This window comes from Leptinotarsa decemlineata, unplaced genomic scaffold (assembly GCF_025532065.1).
Source record: "Leptinotarsa decemlineata unplaced genomic scaffold, Ldec_3_MD MMD2_tig00001393_RagTag_RagTag, whole genome shotgun sequence".
NCBI classification, from domain to species: domain Eukaryota; kingdom Metazoa; phylum Arthropoda; class Insecta; order Coleoptera; family Chrysomelidae; genus Leptinotarsa; species Leptinotarsa decemlineata.
Window position 1 is genome coordinate 7,072,983 of NW_027412562.1, and position 15,019 is coordinate 7,088,001.

The window sequence follows — 15,019 nt, forward strand, 5'->3', positions numbered from 1 at the left end:
AATATTAACAGGTGTTCCCCAAGGTAGTGTCCTGGGTCCTACTCTCTTTCTCTTATTCGTCAATGACATCTCTAATATTAATCAACAACATTGTACTGTACAGTTTGCTGAGTTCTTCTTGTGAAGGGTTATCTGACCAGGCTGATATTGCAGTTGCTAATATGCTTAATTACTGCGCCAGAAACGGCCTCGTACTGAATAGCAATAAATTTAATACCGTTGTTTTCACGCTTAGAGAAATGGACTGCAGTATATTAGTCAGAGCTAATACTAAATCTATTGTGCAGAAAAAATCAGTCAAATTCTTAGGGTTGAACATTGATTCCCAATTATCCTGGAATGATCATATTGACTCTATTTCTATAAAATTATCCAAGCATTGTTTCGTCATTTGGAATCTCAGGTATTCTGTCCCTATAGATATTTTATTAAGTTACTACTATGACTATGTTCACTCAAGTCTAAATTATTGCTTAGTTTGCTACGGTAACAGCAGCAAATTGAATGGTCTGTTGATTGCTCAAAAAAGATACTAAGAACCTTGTGTTTTGAAAAATATGGTGATTCTTGTAAGAAGTTATTTACTGTTATTTACTGAACTGATAGTTCCTGTACACAAATTAACATCTGTATAAAACGGACCTCATGTTATGTCTGTAAAAATATTTAATAAACTTCCAACATTCATTGAGAAAATTTCAAATCCCATTAATTTCAAAAATAGCGTTAAAAATATTCTTTACAAAAATGCCTTTTATTCACTTGTTGAATATTTTCAAACTGATCTGGCTGCTTGACATCACGATTGTTTGCTTGTTTATATTCTACTGTTTATACTATGTATTTTTTTAAATTGTTTTTATATAATCATCTCCTACATCTACTATTGATTTAATTTTTTTATGTATGTTCCATATTTTATCACATGATATTTTTCAACTCCAATCTTTAGTGTGTATATGGCGATTTCCATGCTTGTAAAAAAGTCTCAGGAAAAATAATGTATTATATTGTGTGATAGGAATACCATTGTTTCGAGATAGATACCACAGGCCGCACGGCAAGCAGTGCTTGCTTTTCAGGTGTGTAGCGGCGAAATATTGTGTTGAGAATATGTTCTTGTGTCACAGCATACTTCGTATTCTCTCATGGCCCAACAGCATTATGTAAGTGGTTAATGATTTCTCAGCTAGCAAAGTTATTTAATTGGCATTTGATTATGTATTTCATGCCAGACACGATACTAAGAACTTACCTGTAAGTACTACTATCAGGACCTGATTTAGAGGAGGGTAGGCGGAGCTATTGCCCTGGGGCCTCCACAGGACCCCTAGCACCCCCACAATTAAAATAAAAAAATATCCAAAATTTGACGGGTCACCAATTTTTTTTCCCGGAATTTTTTTTGCATTTTTACTAAGAATACTTGTACAAACATAATGATATTGTTATTGATATGTCAGAAAGCCTTGATTGCAAGTTTCCATTTGCTATCAATTTTTTATTTGATCGAGCATTTCATTGGCAATGTACCCATGAGTTGAAGTAAAAAGATGAATAAAGTTGTAGTAGTTTCAAGAATGCAAACAAGCCGGTACATCAAAGAAAGCAACTTAGTCGTCTCAAGCAAGTGGCACTGCAATTCATCCACAAAGTCACTGAGATATGTCTACCCGCTATGCCCCTTGAGGACGCCGCTAAGGAATCATTAAAATACTGGCTTGCGACAAAGAACTTTAGAAGAGGCGGCCGACGCTGTTTAAAAAAACCTGTTTTTCCGTTAACCAGCTGTCGCACCCCTACGAACGACAACCCTCAGAAGTTGGAACTTGTGCGGGCTAAGTACTAACGAGGTCTTACCTTTTAAGGTGTGATTCCTAACACGGGTTGGACGATAACCACCGACCAACCCGGCGGTCGATTTAAGTGAGTGAACAAAGTACCCACTTCGAACCGACCGGCTACCGACCGGTCGGTTGCGTTAAATATAGTAGGTATTAAAATAGGCGTCGGACTGAGGGTATTAACATGAATTTTCCAGTGATATATTCTGTATGATGCGAAAATAATTGAAATATCGTGAAAACTAATTTTGTTCAAATATTTTATTTTGAGGACAATTTATATTTGAAATAGTTTTTTATTTAGGATTGTTACCTTCTACAGATCTATAAAATAATCAGAATAATTAATTTAAAAATAAACACAAATCGACGTCGGAAACGCAGGAACTCGTAAGTGACAATGTGATGATTTTAAAGGAGAGCCAAAAAACCGTACAGCTTCACATTCAAGACGTGTTGTATTAATTATCTCGTGAATTAGGATTACTTTTTGTTGGAAAAACGGAATGAGCAATTAATTTTCATAGTAGTTTTGACTTTTAGATAAATGAGGGTAGTTACGTGGTAATGCTTTTGCTGAAAATTCACTTACGAGTTGATGTCAATCTTGAAATATTTATATGAAACAACTTTAATACACTGAAGAATGTACTTGCAATATTGTCTTATAATTAAAATTAATATGAACATCCAACGTAATAACCAGTCACATGATGATCTACAAACCCTTAGCCACCTGGTAACCCGATTTACCGTATAAATAAACACTTAAAATTGGAAAAATTTCTTAGAAAACGTGGTTACATGATGCTCAAGCAGTCACCAGGCGACCTGGTTCTACTGTAACATTGAAAGCCTAAAATCATAATTATTTTTTTAGGACTGCAGATATACTAAAAGCACCTAAATATAAAATAGAATTATGAAGAGATCAAATCTATCACTTTTCTTACAATGTACTATTTCTCTTTCTTAGAATTGCTCTATTTTTCTTTGGTACTGTATGGTAAACAATCGTAAAATTCCCAACAGTCACGCGGAAGACAATTTTTTATTGCCTGGAGATGGTCGAATTTAGTTTTTGTTATTGGATTCCTGGAGCTGTATAGACGAGGAAACATGATAGATTCGAAGTCAACTTTACTCGGCCGGATTGGAATTTCCTGAAAATCTTCGCCAAAGTCGACTTTGTAGAAAATTTTTCCTTCTTCATACTGGAGTGCGCGAATATCGGTAACTAGGTAATTAGAGTCACTCGTCCTTGTAGGTCTAATAGATTTATACTTCATCAAACTTTTTTCTCCAAAGTTTTTGAAAAAGTCAAAGTTTCTATTTCTTGCTTCATATGGCTGTGCTCGTCTAGCCTCCTTGGTTATTTTCAAGTAATCACTAGGTAAGTAAATTTCTTTGTTTTTCAATCGTTTTTCTATCACACTGTGAACTGAGTCACACTCCATTTGAGTGTGTCCTTTCTCAAGAAATTTTTGAACAATTGATACTGTGAATTTGTCCGCTAGGTAGAGTAAAGCATTAGAAAGTATTGCATTTCTATTTTGGGCAGTGCATCCGTCCGAATATATGATGATAGGCAACTTGTCATTTTTCAGGAATTCCCCCTCTAGATACTCTAGCAAAAAAGAAGCATAGGTTGAAGCTTGGCCGTCTGCTTCAGTCTCGTTGAACCAGTAGCAAACAACTCTTTTTGTAGCTAAGTTATACAAAGTAAAATTGTGGCAGCACAGTTTCGTCTTATAATAAAGTGCGCTTGCAGGTATCTGTGGCGACAACTTCACTGCTTGAACATCCATGGTTATCACATGACATTCTCCTTCCAGTGCCTTCTCCTTGTCTTTTTCTTTTTCTAATCTTGCCAAATTTTTCTTCGAAATATGTTTGTCATAATTTTCTTTTTCGACATTGCCATTTTTATACATAAAACAAATGTCGCATTGATCTTTGCGAGGTTGGAACAGAGAAATCTTCATCTGGTTTACCACATTCTTGAATAATTTTAGAGAAAGAACTTTATAGTTTTCATCCTCGCAACGTTTCTCGTAAATCTTGTACACGTCAACCCATGATTGAAATATTTGCTCCAAATACAATCTGTCTGTAGTCTTTCGACAATAGTGAGATGGCAATTTATTCAATTCGGTCAAAAACAATTTTAGAAAGTCTCTGTCTTTCTCAAAAATGTCCCTACGTTTTGGTCTTGAGGCCGCCTCTAACTCTGTACTGGAACTAATACCTTCTTCTGCCTTTATAGCCCAAGATCTTACAGACCATTCCCCTAAAGATGGTGTATTCAAATACATTGTCTTGCATACAGGCAAGACCACATTATTCACGACCAAGTTATAGTGTAATGTGATTGATCGCCTAGATTCTGACTCAATATGCCTTCTTCTCTCGCCTATTCTGACGGTATTTGCTACAAAAGTCCTGCGTTGATCCCAATTCATTTGCGACCAAAATTTTGAGAAGATTTTCTCTCTGTTTTGCTCAGAAACTTCCTGGCACTTTCTCCTAATCACTTTTTTGCAGTTACAACGAGGTTTAAGGCGCCTTTCTTCCCTAGGTGTATCGTGAAATGTGTTATTTTGGTTCTTAGGTTTCCTGAATCCCAAATAATTTTGTCCGCTCATTCGTAACTTCTTATTCATGTGTCTTTTGTTTCCTCCTTTGACTACTTTTCTTTTCTTATCTTTATTTCCTTCATCACTATGGTCACTGGTATCTTCATAACTACTATTATCAGAATCTTCTTGCGGCTGGTACTGTTCAGTGCTTTTTATCGTTTCGTTATTGTTTATTTCTTCTGCAGTTTCAAGTGTTTTATAATCAACATGTGGTTTTTCAACTAATGCGCTAATATCTTCAACAGTTTCTTGAGATTGAAAAATCATAGCAATATTCAAATCAAGATTGTTTTGTGTAACTTGGAATGGAATATCATTAGGCGGATCTTCGTTACTCGTACTAATTAGGTCTACTTCGTTGCTGTCGTTCACGTTAGGTTGATTCAAACATTCATAATATATAGAAGTATTGTCTTCAAAAATAATTTCGGCGTTGTTTATCAGATGCTCCACATCCTCAGGGCTTAGTGCATCTTCTAAAATATTGATTTGAGTTGGTCTCAAGAGCTCGGGAGTCGATGTTGTTTTCTCACTGCGTTCGTTTTCCTCATCCTCCGCCTTTCTTCTGGCCAACTCAACAAGTTTTCTCGTCCGGTTCAGCATGACCCTTGTATACTAGAAAATCCCCCGCAAAATCCTCTAGTTTCAGCCTGAAATAAAATATCTATTCAATATTACAAAACATAGCATTGTATAATATTAAATACGACGAATAATCAACTACTCAACCTACCAATAAAATAAAAAATGTCATTTAATTCTGTTGTTGAACAGTTACGAGGTATTGAAAATTCAAGCAACCTAAGACAGGACCTCGTATCTTCAACCTGAAATTGTAATAATATATTTTAGCCGACACTGAAGGAAAATAATAACAAAATTTTTAAATAAACTTTTCTTACTTACTTTTGATATATCTGAAAGTGTAAAGTTATAATATGTCAACAAAATCAACTCGTAAAAGCAATATTTCATGCACACCACTATCACGTTGCACCCTTACGCACGTTGGAATACAAGTTACGAGGTATTGCATAGACAAAATAGCGCGAAAATATTACGAGGTAATGTTTTCTTCATTTTCAGCCGTTCTAGAATCTTATCAGCTACCATCTTTGATTGATAGATGCCGCTACTTATTCTAAAGACAAAACATAAAATAACTCATTTTTGAGAATTTTGTCAGTTACGAGGTCCTGCGTTTCCGCCGTCGAAATGTAGAAAGGGCAAACAATTACTGCAGATGATAAATTAGCTTTTTGAAAGAATTTGTCAGTACCTTTTATAAAATTTTGCATATAAAAATAAATATGTATCATCTGGTGACGTTTTAAAGACATTTTCTTCTTCCAACCTATTTATATCAAACCATTATATCTTGGAGTTAGATTTCGTCTTTTGATGTAAATCAATCATTATTATTATTGACTCTGATAATATCAAATCGATCGTAGGTTTGATAATGAAGATGGATAAAGTCTTCGAAACATCAGAATTTCGGGTTGAACGGCGATCAGCTTTGCATTGCATTCTACAATCTCTGATTTTTCTGTAAACATGCTCTTTCTATCTCATTTTCCAAAAGTGAAGTTCAGCTTTTGTAATATGTTCCATAATCTAGTTCTGGTTATATCAGGAAAAACTGACAAAACTTTATTTAATGTAGGTATTTCGTTTTTTTATGTGAAACAGTGTACCGTTCTCCTAATAGTATTCTTGACTTCTTTGTCGATAACTAAACACTTTCTGCCTCAGTGGGTACTTTCGGCTCCAAAAAGCTGGTGTTTTCTTAAGAATTCTAAAAATTGTCGATCTATCAACACCGGTCATACTCGCGTATTTTCGTACTACTTCCTCCTTACTTTTCATTCAGTGCGGATATTGTATTCTTAAAGAATCATAAACATTCATAACAATTGTTTTTACTTATACTTTAAAAATCACCAAATCCTCACAGTGATCTCTATTTTTATATTGGAAACATCTTGTTTGATTCATAAGCACCGTGATCTATGTAAAGGAGCGTCATCGTCTTACAATACTCGATCTTCCCAAAACTCGACTCTTATGTTGCCTATACCCAAAAGTCGCCTCGTAAAGAACTCTATTATATATAACGGCTTGAAAATATACAACTACCTTCCAGCAAGAATTAGGGAAATCAAGAATTATAATAGATTCAGAGGTAGTGTGAAGGTTTATATATATATATATATATATATATATATATATATATATATATATATATATATATATATATATATATATATATATGTACCATATTTACTCTAATTTGATCAGATCCTGTGTTATTTTAACTATATTTTAACATACATCCATGTACGACAACTGACTTTGTCAACAAGAATTGTATTCTTTCGACAATAAAGCATATTCTGATTCTGATATATTTAATGCTGACAGTTTCGGACGCTTCACGGTTCCCGAACAATTAGCTTCCATGTTATAAAGCTTTTTTATTCAACGCGCTCTCGAAGTAAACTGAAGAATATCACTAAGAATAACCCCTCTACCATGGGCCTTTAAACTCCCAACAGAAAATAATATAACATTTTCTTTCCATGGAAAAAGCCAAGTCGGTCCTATTGATGGGTGCAGTGTGTCTGTTGACGGTATAATTCAAAGGATTATCCATTTATACCGCCTTCAAAAAATAATGTTTTTCAATCCTCTTCAACTAAATATTTAATTGGACATATTTTCACATTTATTGTCGTTGATTTGTTATTTTGTTTGTTATGACTGAGATTTTTCAAGAATAACTTTTGAGAGTAAAAGTTTAGAATGCAGTGCGCCTACGGTACTAATATATACAGTGTGTCAATTTGAAAACTTCCCACCCTCAATATCTCCCTTCCAGTACATAATATGAAAAAATGGTCAGACAGGTCAACTTTATTTGCAAGGGGGACACTCTGAATGAATATTTTCAACCCTCGGGGTTCAACCCCCTAGGAGGGGTGGATGTTACCCTCAGAATTTCAAATGGAAAGGGGGGTCAAGTGGCACATCATTTTGAAGGGCATTCAATTCGCTTGCCGACGGTGCCCTCATTTATTATTTTCCGATCAGCAGTATCCGAAAATGTAGTTCTAAACTAATAGAAGTAATTAGAATTGGCCTATACTAAAATGCCTGGTTATCAAGTTAGTATGCAAAGAAATACAATTTATTGACTCTCTTATAAGTAAAACTTGTGATGACGGGTCAGCTTTTCAACTTTCCATCAGGGGTAAAATTAGACAAGCCTCAAAAAATTTACATTAATTAGTTATCTGATTTCGGTGACTTTCATTTGGGTTTATTATCGGATTTAAAACTCTTATCCCTTTTTTGTTACTTCTGCTATAAAAAGTATCGTTTTTTGAGCAAAAAAGGTGTTCATCGCATTCAAGCCATTTGGTAGTACTATCATTTCAGTTTCATTTGTTGAGCTGATCAGCGATACCTTAGAAAGTGTATAAATTGTAAGAATGGTTTACACTATCCAAGACCGAATTGAAATAATTTTTATTTATGAAGAGGTGGGCAAGTGCGCACGAAGGGCGGCATCTCTTTTTAATGAAAGAAATCCAAATCTTAATATAAGTCACCGGTATGTGCTTGATTTGGTGACAAAGTTTTCCGAAACTGGTTCGGTGAAGAATAAAAAAAGGAATAACCCCAGAGTACTGAATGAGGATGCTCAAATTGAGGTGTTGGGAACATTTGCTGCAGAGCCGACTAGCTCCTTACGATCAGTAGCAGAACAGACGGGAATGTCACACGAGACTGTAAGGAAAGCACTGAAAATGCACAAATTTCATCACGAGCTCCATGAGGATGATTATGACAGAAGAATAGAATTCTGTGAAATCATGACTCTTCGAATCAATGCTTTACCTAATCTTCTGTTCAATATCTGTTTCAGTGATGAATGTTCATTTTTCCTGAATGGCAATGTTAATAGGCAAAATTGTCGCTATTGGAGTGACGAAAACCCTCACAATTTTCGAGAAGGACATACACAACACCCACAAAAAGTTAATGTTTGGGCTGGTATTCTTGGAAATGCCATTATCGGACCTTTATTTTTTGAAGAAAACTTGAATGGTGATCTGTACCTAGATATGCTTCAAGCACCTATCGATCCACTTATAACTCACGAGCTCGAAACTCAAATTGATGCACACGGTAATTTACTGTTGCAGGAAGATTTGTTACATTTCCAACAGGACGGTGCGCCACCTCATTATTTTCGCCCCGTCCGACAATGGTTGAACGAGCGATTCCGGGAGAGATGGATTGGCAGAAGGGGATCAATTGAGTGGCCACCGAGATCACCGGATTTGACTCCATTAGATTTTTTCTTTGGGGATATCTCAAATCTGTCGTTTATAAAACACAGCCCACTGATATGGATGACCTCAAAGGACGAATTACAGCAGCATGCCGGTCAATTAGTGGTGAAGTTTTCCAAAATGTTCGAGAGGAGTTCGAAAACAGACTGTATTACTGTTTAGAGCAGAATAGACAACATTTTGAACATATTATCAGATAAAGCGTAACAAGATGGTTGAAATTTGTTTTTTGCAATTTAGTATTTTTTGTTTGCACTCGATGCGTATTTCGTTAACTAAGTAGTTCTACATTCCTCTCACATCCACGAATTCGAATATTACTCAAGGGTTGGAACGATGCTACCTAGTACGATGCTCACCTTTTCCAATAGTCCATTACAATCATTTGTTTTGAATACCAACCTGAATACCAAACATCTAGTGCGGGCGAGTTTTAATCATTTATTCTTATTCACTTCTAATCACCGTTCGTTTGGAACGTTATTTTTCAAAAACTGCTCATCAAAAACTAATGAAAAAGGTATCATTGGCAAGAGAATTGAATGCCCTTCAAAATGATGTGCCACTTGACCCCCCTTTCCATTTGAAATTCTGAGGGTAACATCCACCCCTCCTAGGGGGTTGAACCCCGAGGGTTGAAAATATTCATTCAGAGTGTCCCCCTTGCAAATAAAGTTGACCTGTCTGACCATTTTTTCATATTATGTACTGGAAGGGAGATATTGAGGGTGGGAAGTTTTCAAATTGACACACTGTATGAATATACTGTTGTTGTTTCTCTAATTTCTGAACAGACTATAGTTCCCAAAATCGACACCAGATGGTGTAGCGCTTTATTTTGAATTGCTCCATTATTATTTTTTTCAAGAATCTGCTCTGTAATGATTTAATTTTGTTCCAGGCTCTGATAGCCCAGAAGGATGAGGAGATCGAGAGGTTGACGCGGCAGCTGCAGGAAATCGACCGCGAAGTACTCCGCGATGCGAAAGTGCGCGAACTGCAGAGTGCGTTGGAACAGCGCGACACCGAAATATTGAATTTGCGATCGCAGCTCGACAAGTTCCAAAGCGTGTTCAAGATGCACAACCCGACCAGCCCGAAATCGGTCGCGTTGAACAATCGGCTCAGGCCGAGGAAGCAGCGCGCGGGTATTTCGGCTGAGCCGCAGAGCGAGACGTCCATCATGGAATTGAGCAAGCAAACGTTCGAGACGCATCCCAAAGACGAAAGGTAATGATCGATTGATGAACGTATTTTGTATTTCAACGACCCTCAGGTGTCTCCCAGGGAACACATCTGGGGCTCTTAATGTTTAGCACACTACATAAATCAACGACGCGATACAAAAGACTTATATAACATCCACTTGTTCTACAAGTAAAAAAGTTAAAACGAACAAAAACTCAAATAAATGCAAAAAATTAATAACCAAAAAAGCGCGCATAGCACAAAACACGAAATAAAACCGCTGAAAACGCATGCATGCGAAAACCTTGAAAAAACGCAAAGAATGAAAAAATACTGAAAATAAAAAACCTTAGAAATGCAAAAATTTTTCGAAACGCATAAAAAAGGTAAAACATAAATAAACGCATACGCATCACATTATACAAACCACACAACACAAAAATCAAAATCAAACTTTAAAAAAACAAAAAACCGAAGAGTACACAGAAAGCTCAAAAAAACCTTAAAAATGCAAAAACTTCAAAACCGACAAAAATAACAAAAAATGTAAAAAGAACACATAACACATAGCAAAGAACACAGAACACCTATAGACAACACATAAAATATAAAATACACATGAAATACAAAAGACACAGAAAATACGAAAAAACCGCTAAAAACACATGAATGCAAGAAACCAAAAATGCAAAAATGCAAGTAAGCAAAAATGTTCTGAAACGCCAAAAAAGGACAAAACACAAATAAACGCATACACATAACACATAAAAAAACAAAACACGGAAAATTCAAAAACAAAAGAAAACGAAAAATACACAAAAAGAAAAAAATCAAAAACTCAAAAAATAGAAAAATTAAAAAGCCACATACAACACATAACACACAGCAAAGAATACAGAACACCCATAGACAACACATAAAATACAAACGGCACAAAAAATACGAAAAAACCGCTAAAAACGCATCAATGCAAAAAACACAGAAAATGCAAAAATGCAAAAATCTTCTGAAACGCCAAAAAAGGATGAAACACAAATAAACGCACACACATAGCACATAAAAAACAAAACATGGAAAATTCAAAAACAAAAGAAAACGAAAAATACACAAAACGAAAAAAATCAAAAACTCAAAAAATGGAAAAATTAAAAAGCCACATACAACACGTAACACACAGCAAAGAATACAGAACACCCATAGACAACACATAAAATACAAAAGACACAGAAAATACGAAAAAACCGCTAAAAACGCATGAATGCAAGAAACACAGAAAATGCAAAAATGCAAAAATCTTCTGAAACGCCAAAAAAGGATGAAACACAAATAACGCACACACATAGCACATAAAAAACAAAACACGCAAAATTCGAAAACAGAGAAAAACAAAAAAAGGATAAAACACAAATAAACGCATACAAACAACACAAAAACAAAAAAAAACGAGAAATACACAGAAAATTAAAAAAAAATGGAAAAATTTAAAAGCTAAATACAATACATAACACACAGCAAAGAATACAGAACACCCATAGACAACACAAAAAAACAAAAAATACTCATACTCAAATACCTGAAAAAATGCAAGAAATACGAAAAACGCTAAAGATGCAAAAAAGGCCATAAAACAAAACACACAAAGACCAAAACACTTATAGACAACACAAGACATCCAAAGACAACACAAAAACAGAAAAAACGCAAAATACCCAAGAAAAAACAAAAGTGCAAAAATCTCAAGGAAATGCACAAAAGTGCATAAAACGCAATGAAATAAAAAAAGGCAATAAATTTCAGAAAAGGTAAGAAAAAACATTGAAATACTAAGAAACAGCTAACATTTTCTAAAGACCTTTCACCATCTTCTCCAAGTTTTCTAAAAAACTTTAGAGTTCATAATCGTCTCATTCTATTCCGTAATGCAATATATCCTGCATCAATACCTTTCTTCTGATAGAAAAGCAAACAATGAGTCTTCATGAGCTAAATAATGATATCGATTTCGGGACACTTTTTTGCTACTGTTTCATCACGAATCGGAGTTTTTTCGATTTAGTTTAAATTAAATGTCATTTCTGTTCAGAATCCACCAGAGTTCTAACAGCATGCTCATTGATGATTCGTGGATATTTATCGAACTGGACAACAGTATTTTGTTAAATTTTTCTCTAGTTAGTAATGAATTCGTCATCCAAGTCACGAATTAGAACTATGCAATTTTTTGTATGTTGCGAACATCTTGAATAGTTTTCAAAGATTTTTCTTTCGTGTCTCTCAAATCAACGTATAATGTTCGACTATTGGTCCTTAGGTATCAGGATCTGTTGAAAAAACCAGCTGTCGCGAACGATAACTTTCAAAAGTGAATACTTATGCGAGATAAGGACTAACGAGGTCTTACCTTTCAACATGTGATTCCCAACACGTTAAAATCATTGGAAATTACTGGAGATTAAAATTAATATTGCAAATTATTGGAAATTGAAGCTTTTCACATAGGAGAACAAAGTTTTTCACACAGGAGAACATGTTGCGCCACATGTTGTGACCGGCATTTCATATTTATTTGGATCTCTGTCTTTCCCCAAGTTCTAGAGTAATGGCTGTGCGAATTTGTTTCCTTTTCTGATACCAACCCTATGAAACATATCGTGGACTTCTCCACAAAATCTATACCGCCGATTTCGAAAGTTCCACTGTATGGCAACAAGTGATTGCAGAAAATCTAACCCTGCCATCAAATTTTCATTCAAACTGGACCCATAGGATTTTTCAACGGCAACAAATACTAATCCCATCTTATTTGGTTTGTTGGGGTTATGAATTATAAAATGTGGCAGATATATGTGCGTATTATCAATTTCGTTACAACATCATTTTCCCAGTTTCACATTCTATCAACGGTTCTTCTCAACGCAATGACATCTCTAGTGATCGATTTCTACTCTAGAGTAAAAAGCCTATTTCATATGTTGATTGTTAGACCGTCTCGTTCAAAATTATTCATAGAACGACGATTTGGCGCAAAAGATTCAGTCGAAAGTGAATTTCTCGCCATTCCTATTATTTTATTGTCTCCATTATCTTTCTCGTAAACGTGCAATTCATTCGCTATAATCAAGTTTATATTGTCTTACCCAATCAGCAATAAGGGTTTTCCAATTTTGATGTCGGCAATCCTTACAAATAAATGTGAATGCTTCCATCGAACGGACATAATATCAACGGTACAAACTATTCTCAAAACAAATTTGTTGTTCACATCCGGTTTACTAATTCAGTTAGACCGGTACCTCGTTATTAGTAGTTAATTTCCACTAGAGTGGAAGCTACTGAAGTCGCTCAGAACTATCCTACAGTATTTTATATCGTTCCATTTTGTGGTGACTAAAATATTGTTTTTCAGAAGTTCCGTCATCAAATATTGCTTTACTAGTTCATATTCCCGTAAGCCGTTCAGAATGGTTGTCACAAAAAAAATAGTGTGAATAATTTATTTTTCTATCTAGTCGTACGATGTCAAATGGATTAGCTAAAATCGGTATTCTGTGGAACTAGTAAAACGATTTTAATATTTCTTACCTCATCAGAACAGTACATTATCCAGAAGTACAGTATCCTACTTTCTATCCCCATATCCGCGGATCTACGCGGGTGAATTTTTCAAGCTATGGACTTGAACTTAATTTCACGATAAAATCACGAATCCAAATTCTGAAGAATGAAAATTAAGTCTCAAATTTTAAATTTCAAATTGAAACTCTTGAATCTCAGATCTCAAGAAGCAAGCAACATGATTCTAGGCACATGAAAGTGCAATCATATGACTCACGTAGTCATTAACATTCCTTAACTCCTCTAAAAAAATCTATAAATGACTCGATGAAACAAATAAAAGTTGGAAATGAAGTGAAGATGCGAAACTTCCATTTTTACCTTGACCAATCTCTCTGAATTAAATACAATGAAAAATTTAATTCCGACGGTATCACTTTCGACATTGTTTGCGATCGATTTCTGACCTTTGACTCTTTTTTTTTTCTGGTTATATAAATCAGTACTATATGACTGAATGATCTACTATATTCAGAGCGGGCCATCAAAATCGTACCGCAAGAACATATTACAAAATTCTAAAAACACGTCAACCTTGTGATGGGACAAGATTTAATACATAAATCATTGCAAACTATTCATTCCTCTAAGCGTGGAATTGAGTGATACTGCAAGTGGGCTTTGGATAAGCTGTACATTACTGTTTCGTTTTCGACTCCTTCAGAAGATGTGGAGTATTGAAATGCCAACATTACAATAAATGCAATAGTTATAGTCGAAGTAAACGATATTGTACACATTTAAGTTGGCGTCACTCTCAAAGGCAAAAAAAAACAAATACATAGAAATGAACCGGCAGCGAACTAGTCCACGAGGACTGTAGATTTGGCGGTTCGTATTGGATAATTTTTACTAACCGAGTTTTATGATTATCAGAAGAGTCATAAAATTAAATTTGAAGTCATGTTACAGTGACGAATAGAAATCGGGAATGCGGGGATGGTTATCGCCATCGTGTTCAGTCCAGGAACTGATCGCGATTTGAGTGTTGAAATTCGATATTGGTGCAGTTATAATTACTTACAATTTTTGTTTTCTGTTCAAAATGTGGCGTCCTTGGACAAGTATTAATACTTGTGATAACAACTCAGACTTTTTCCAGTGTAGTGATGCCAATAGCAATGATGAACAATGCGAAAAAGAGATTCCAGTGAATGAGATTCGGATGCATTTAAATATTGAAACACAGAGAGTATGTTTCAACCTTATGAACGCAAGACACGATGTGATACAGGATTACCAAAACCTTCAGATATTCTTCTAATAAAATCATTGAACAAAACAATATACGACTGTTACAAAAGCAATGAAATTCCTACAACTGAAATCATAAGAAGGAAATTGAATACTTCCCGCCATAACGTGAGCTGCT

The 15,019-nt window shown here is 35.1% G+C and overlaps 1 protein-coding gene across 4 annotated transcripts in view; it reads left to right on the plus strand.

Annotated features, from left to right (window-relative positions):
* The window catches only part of LOC111509749 (cGMP-dependent protein kinase for), a 509,933-nt gene that overhangs the window by 100,707 nt on the left and 394,207 nt on the right, over nt 1-15,019 (plus strand). For all 4 annotated transcript variants that reach the window (XM_074175926.1, XM_074175924.1, XM_074175925.1 and 1 more), the window contains one exon: nt 9,746-10,074. In XM_074175926.1, coding sequence (XP_074032027.1) covers nt 9,746-10,074 — 329 coding nt within the window. The remainder of the gene's footprint in view (nt 1-9,745; nt 10,075-15,019) is intronic.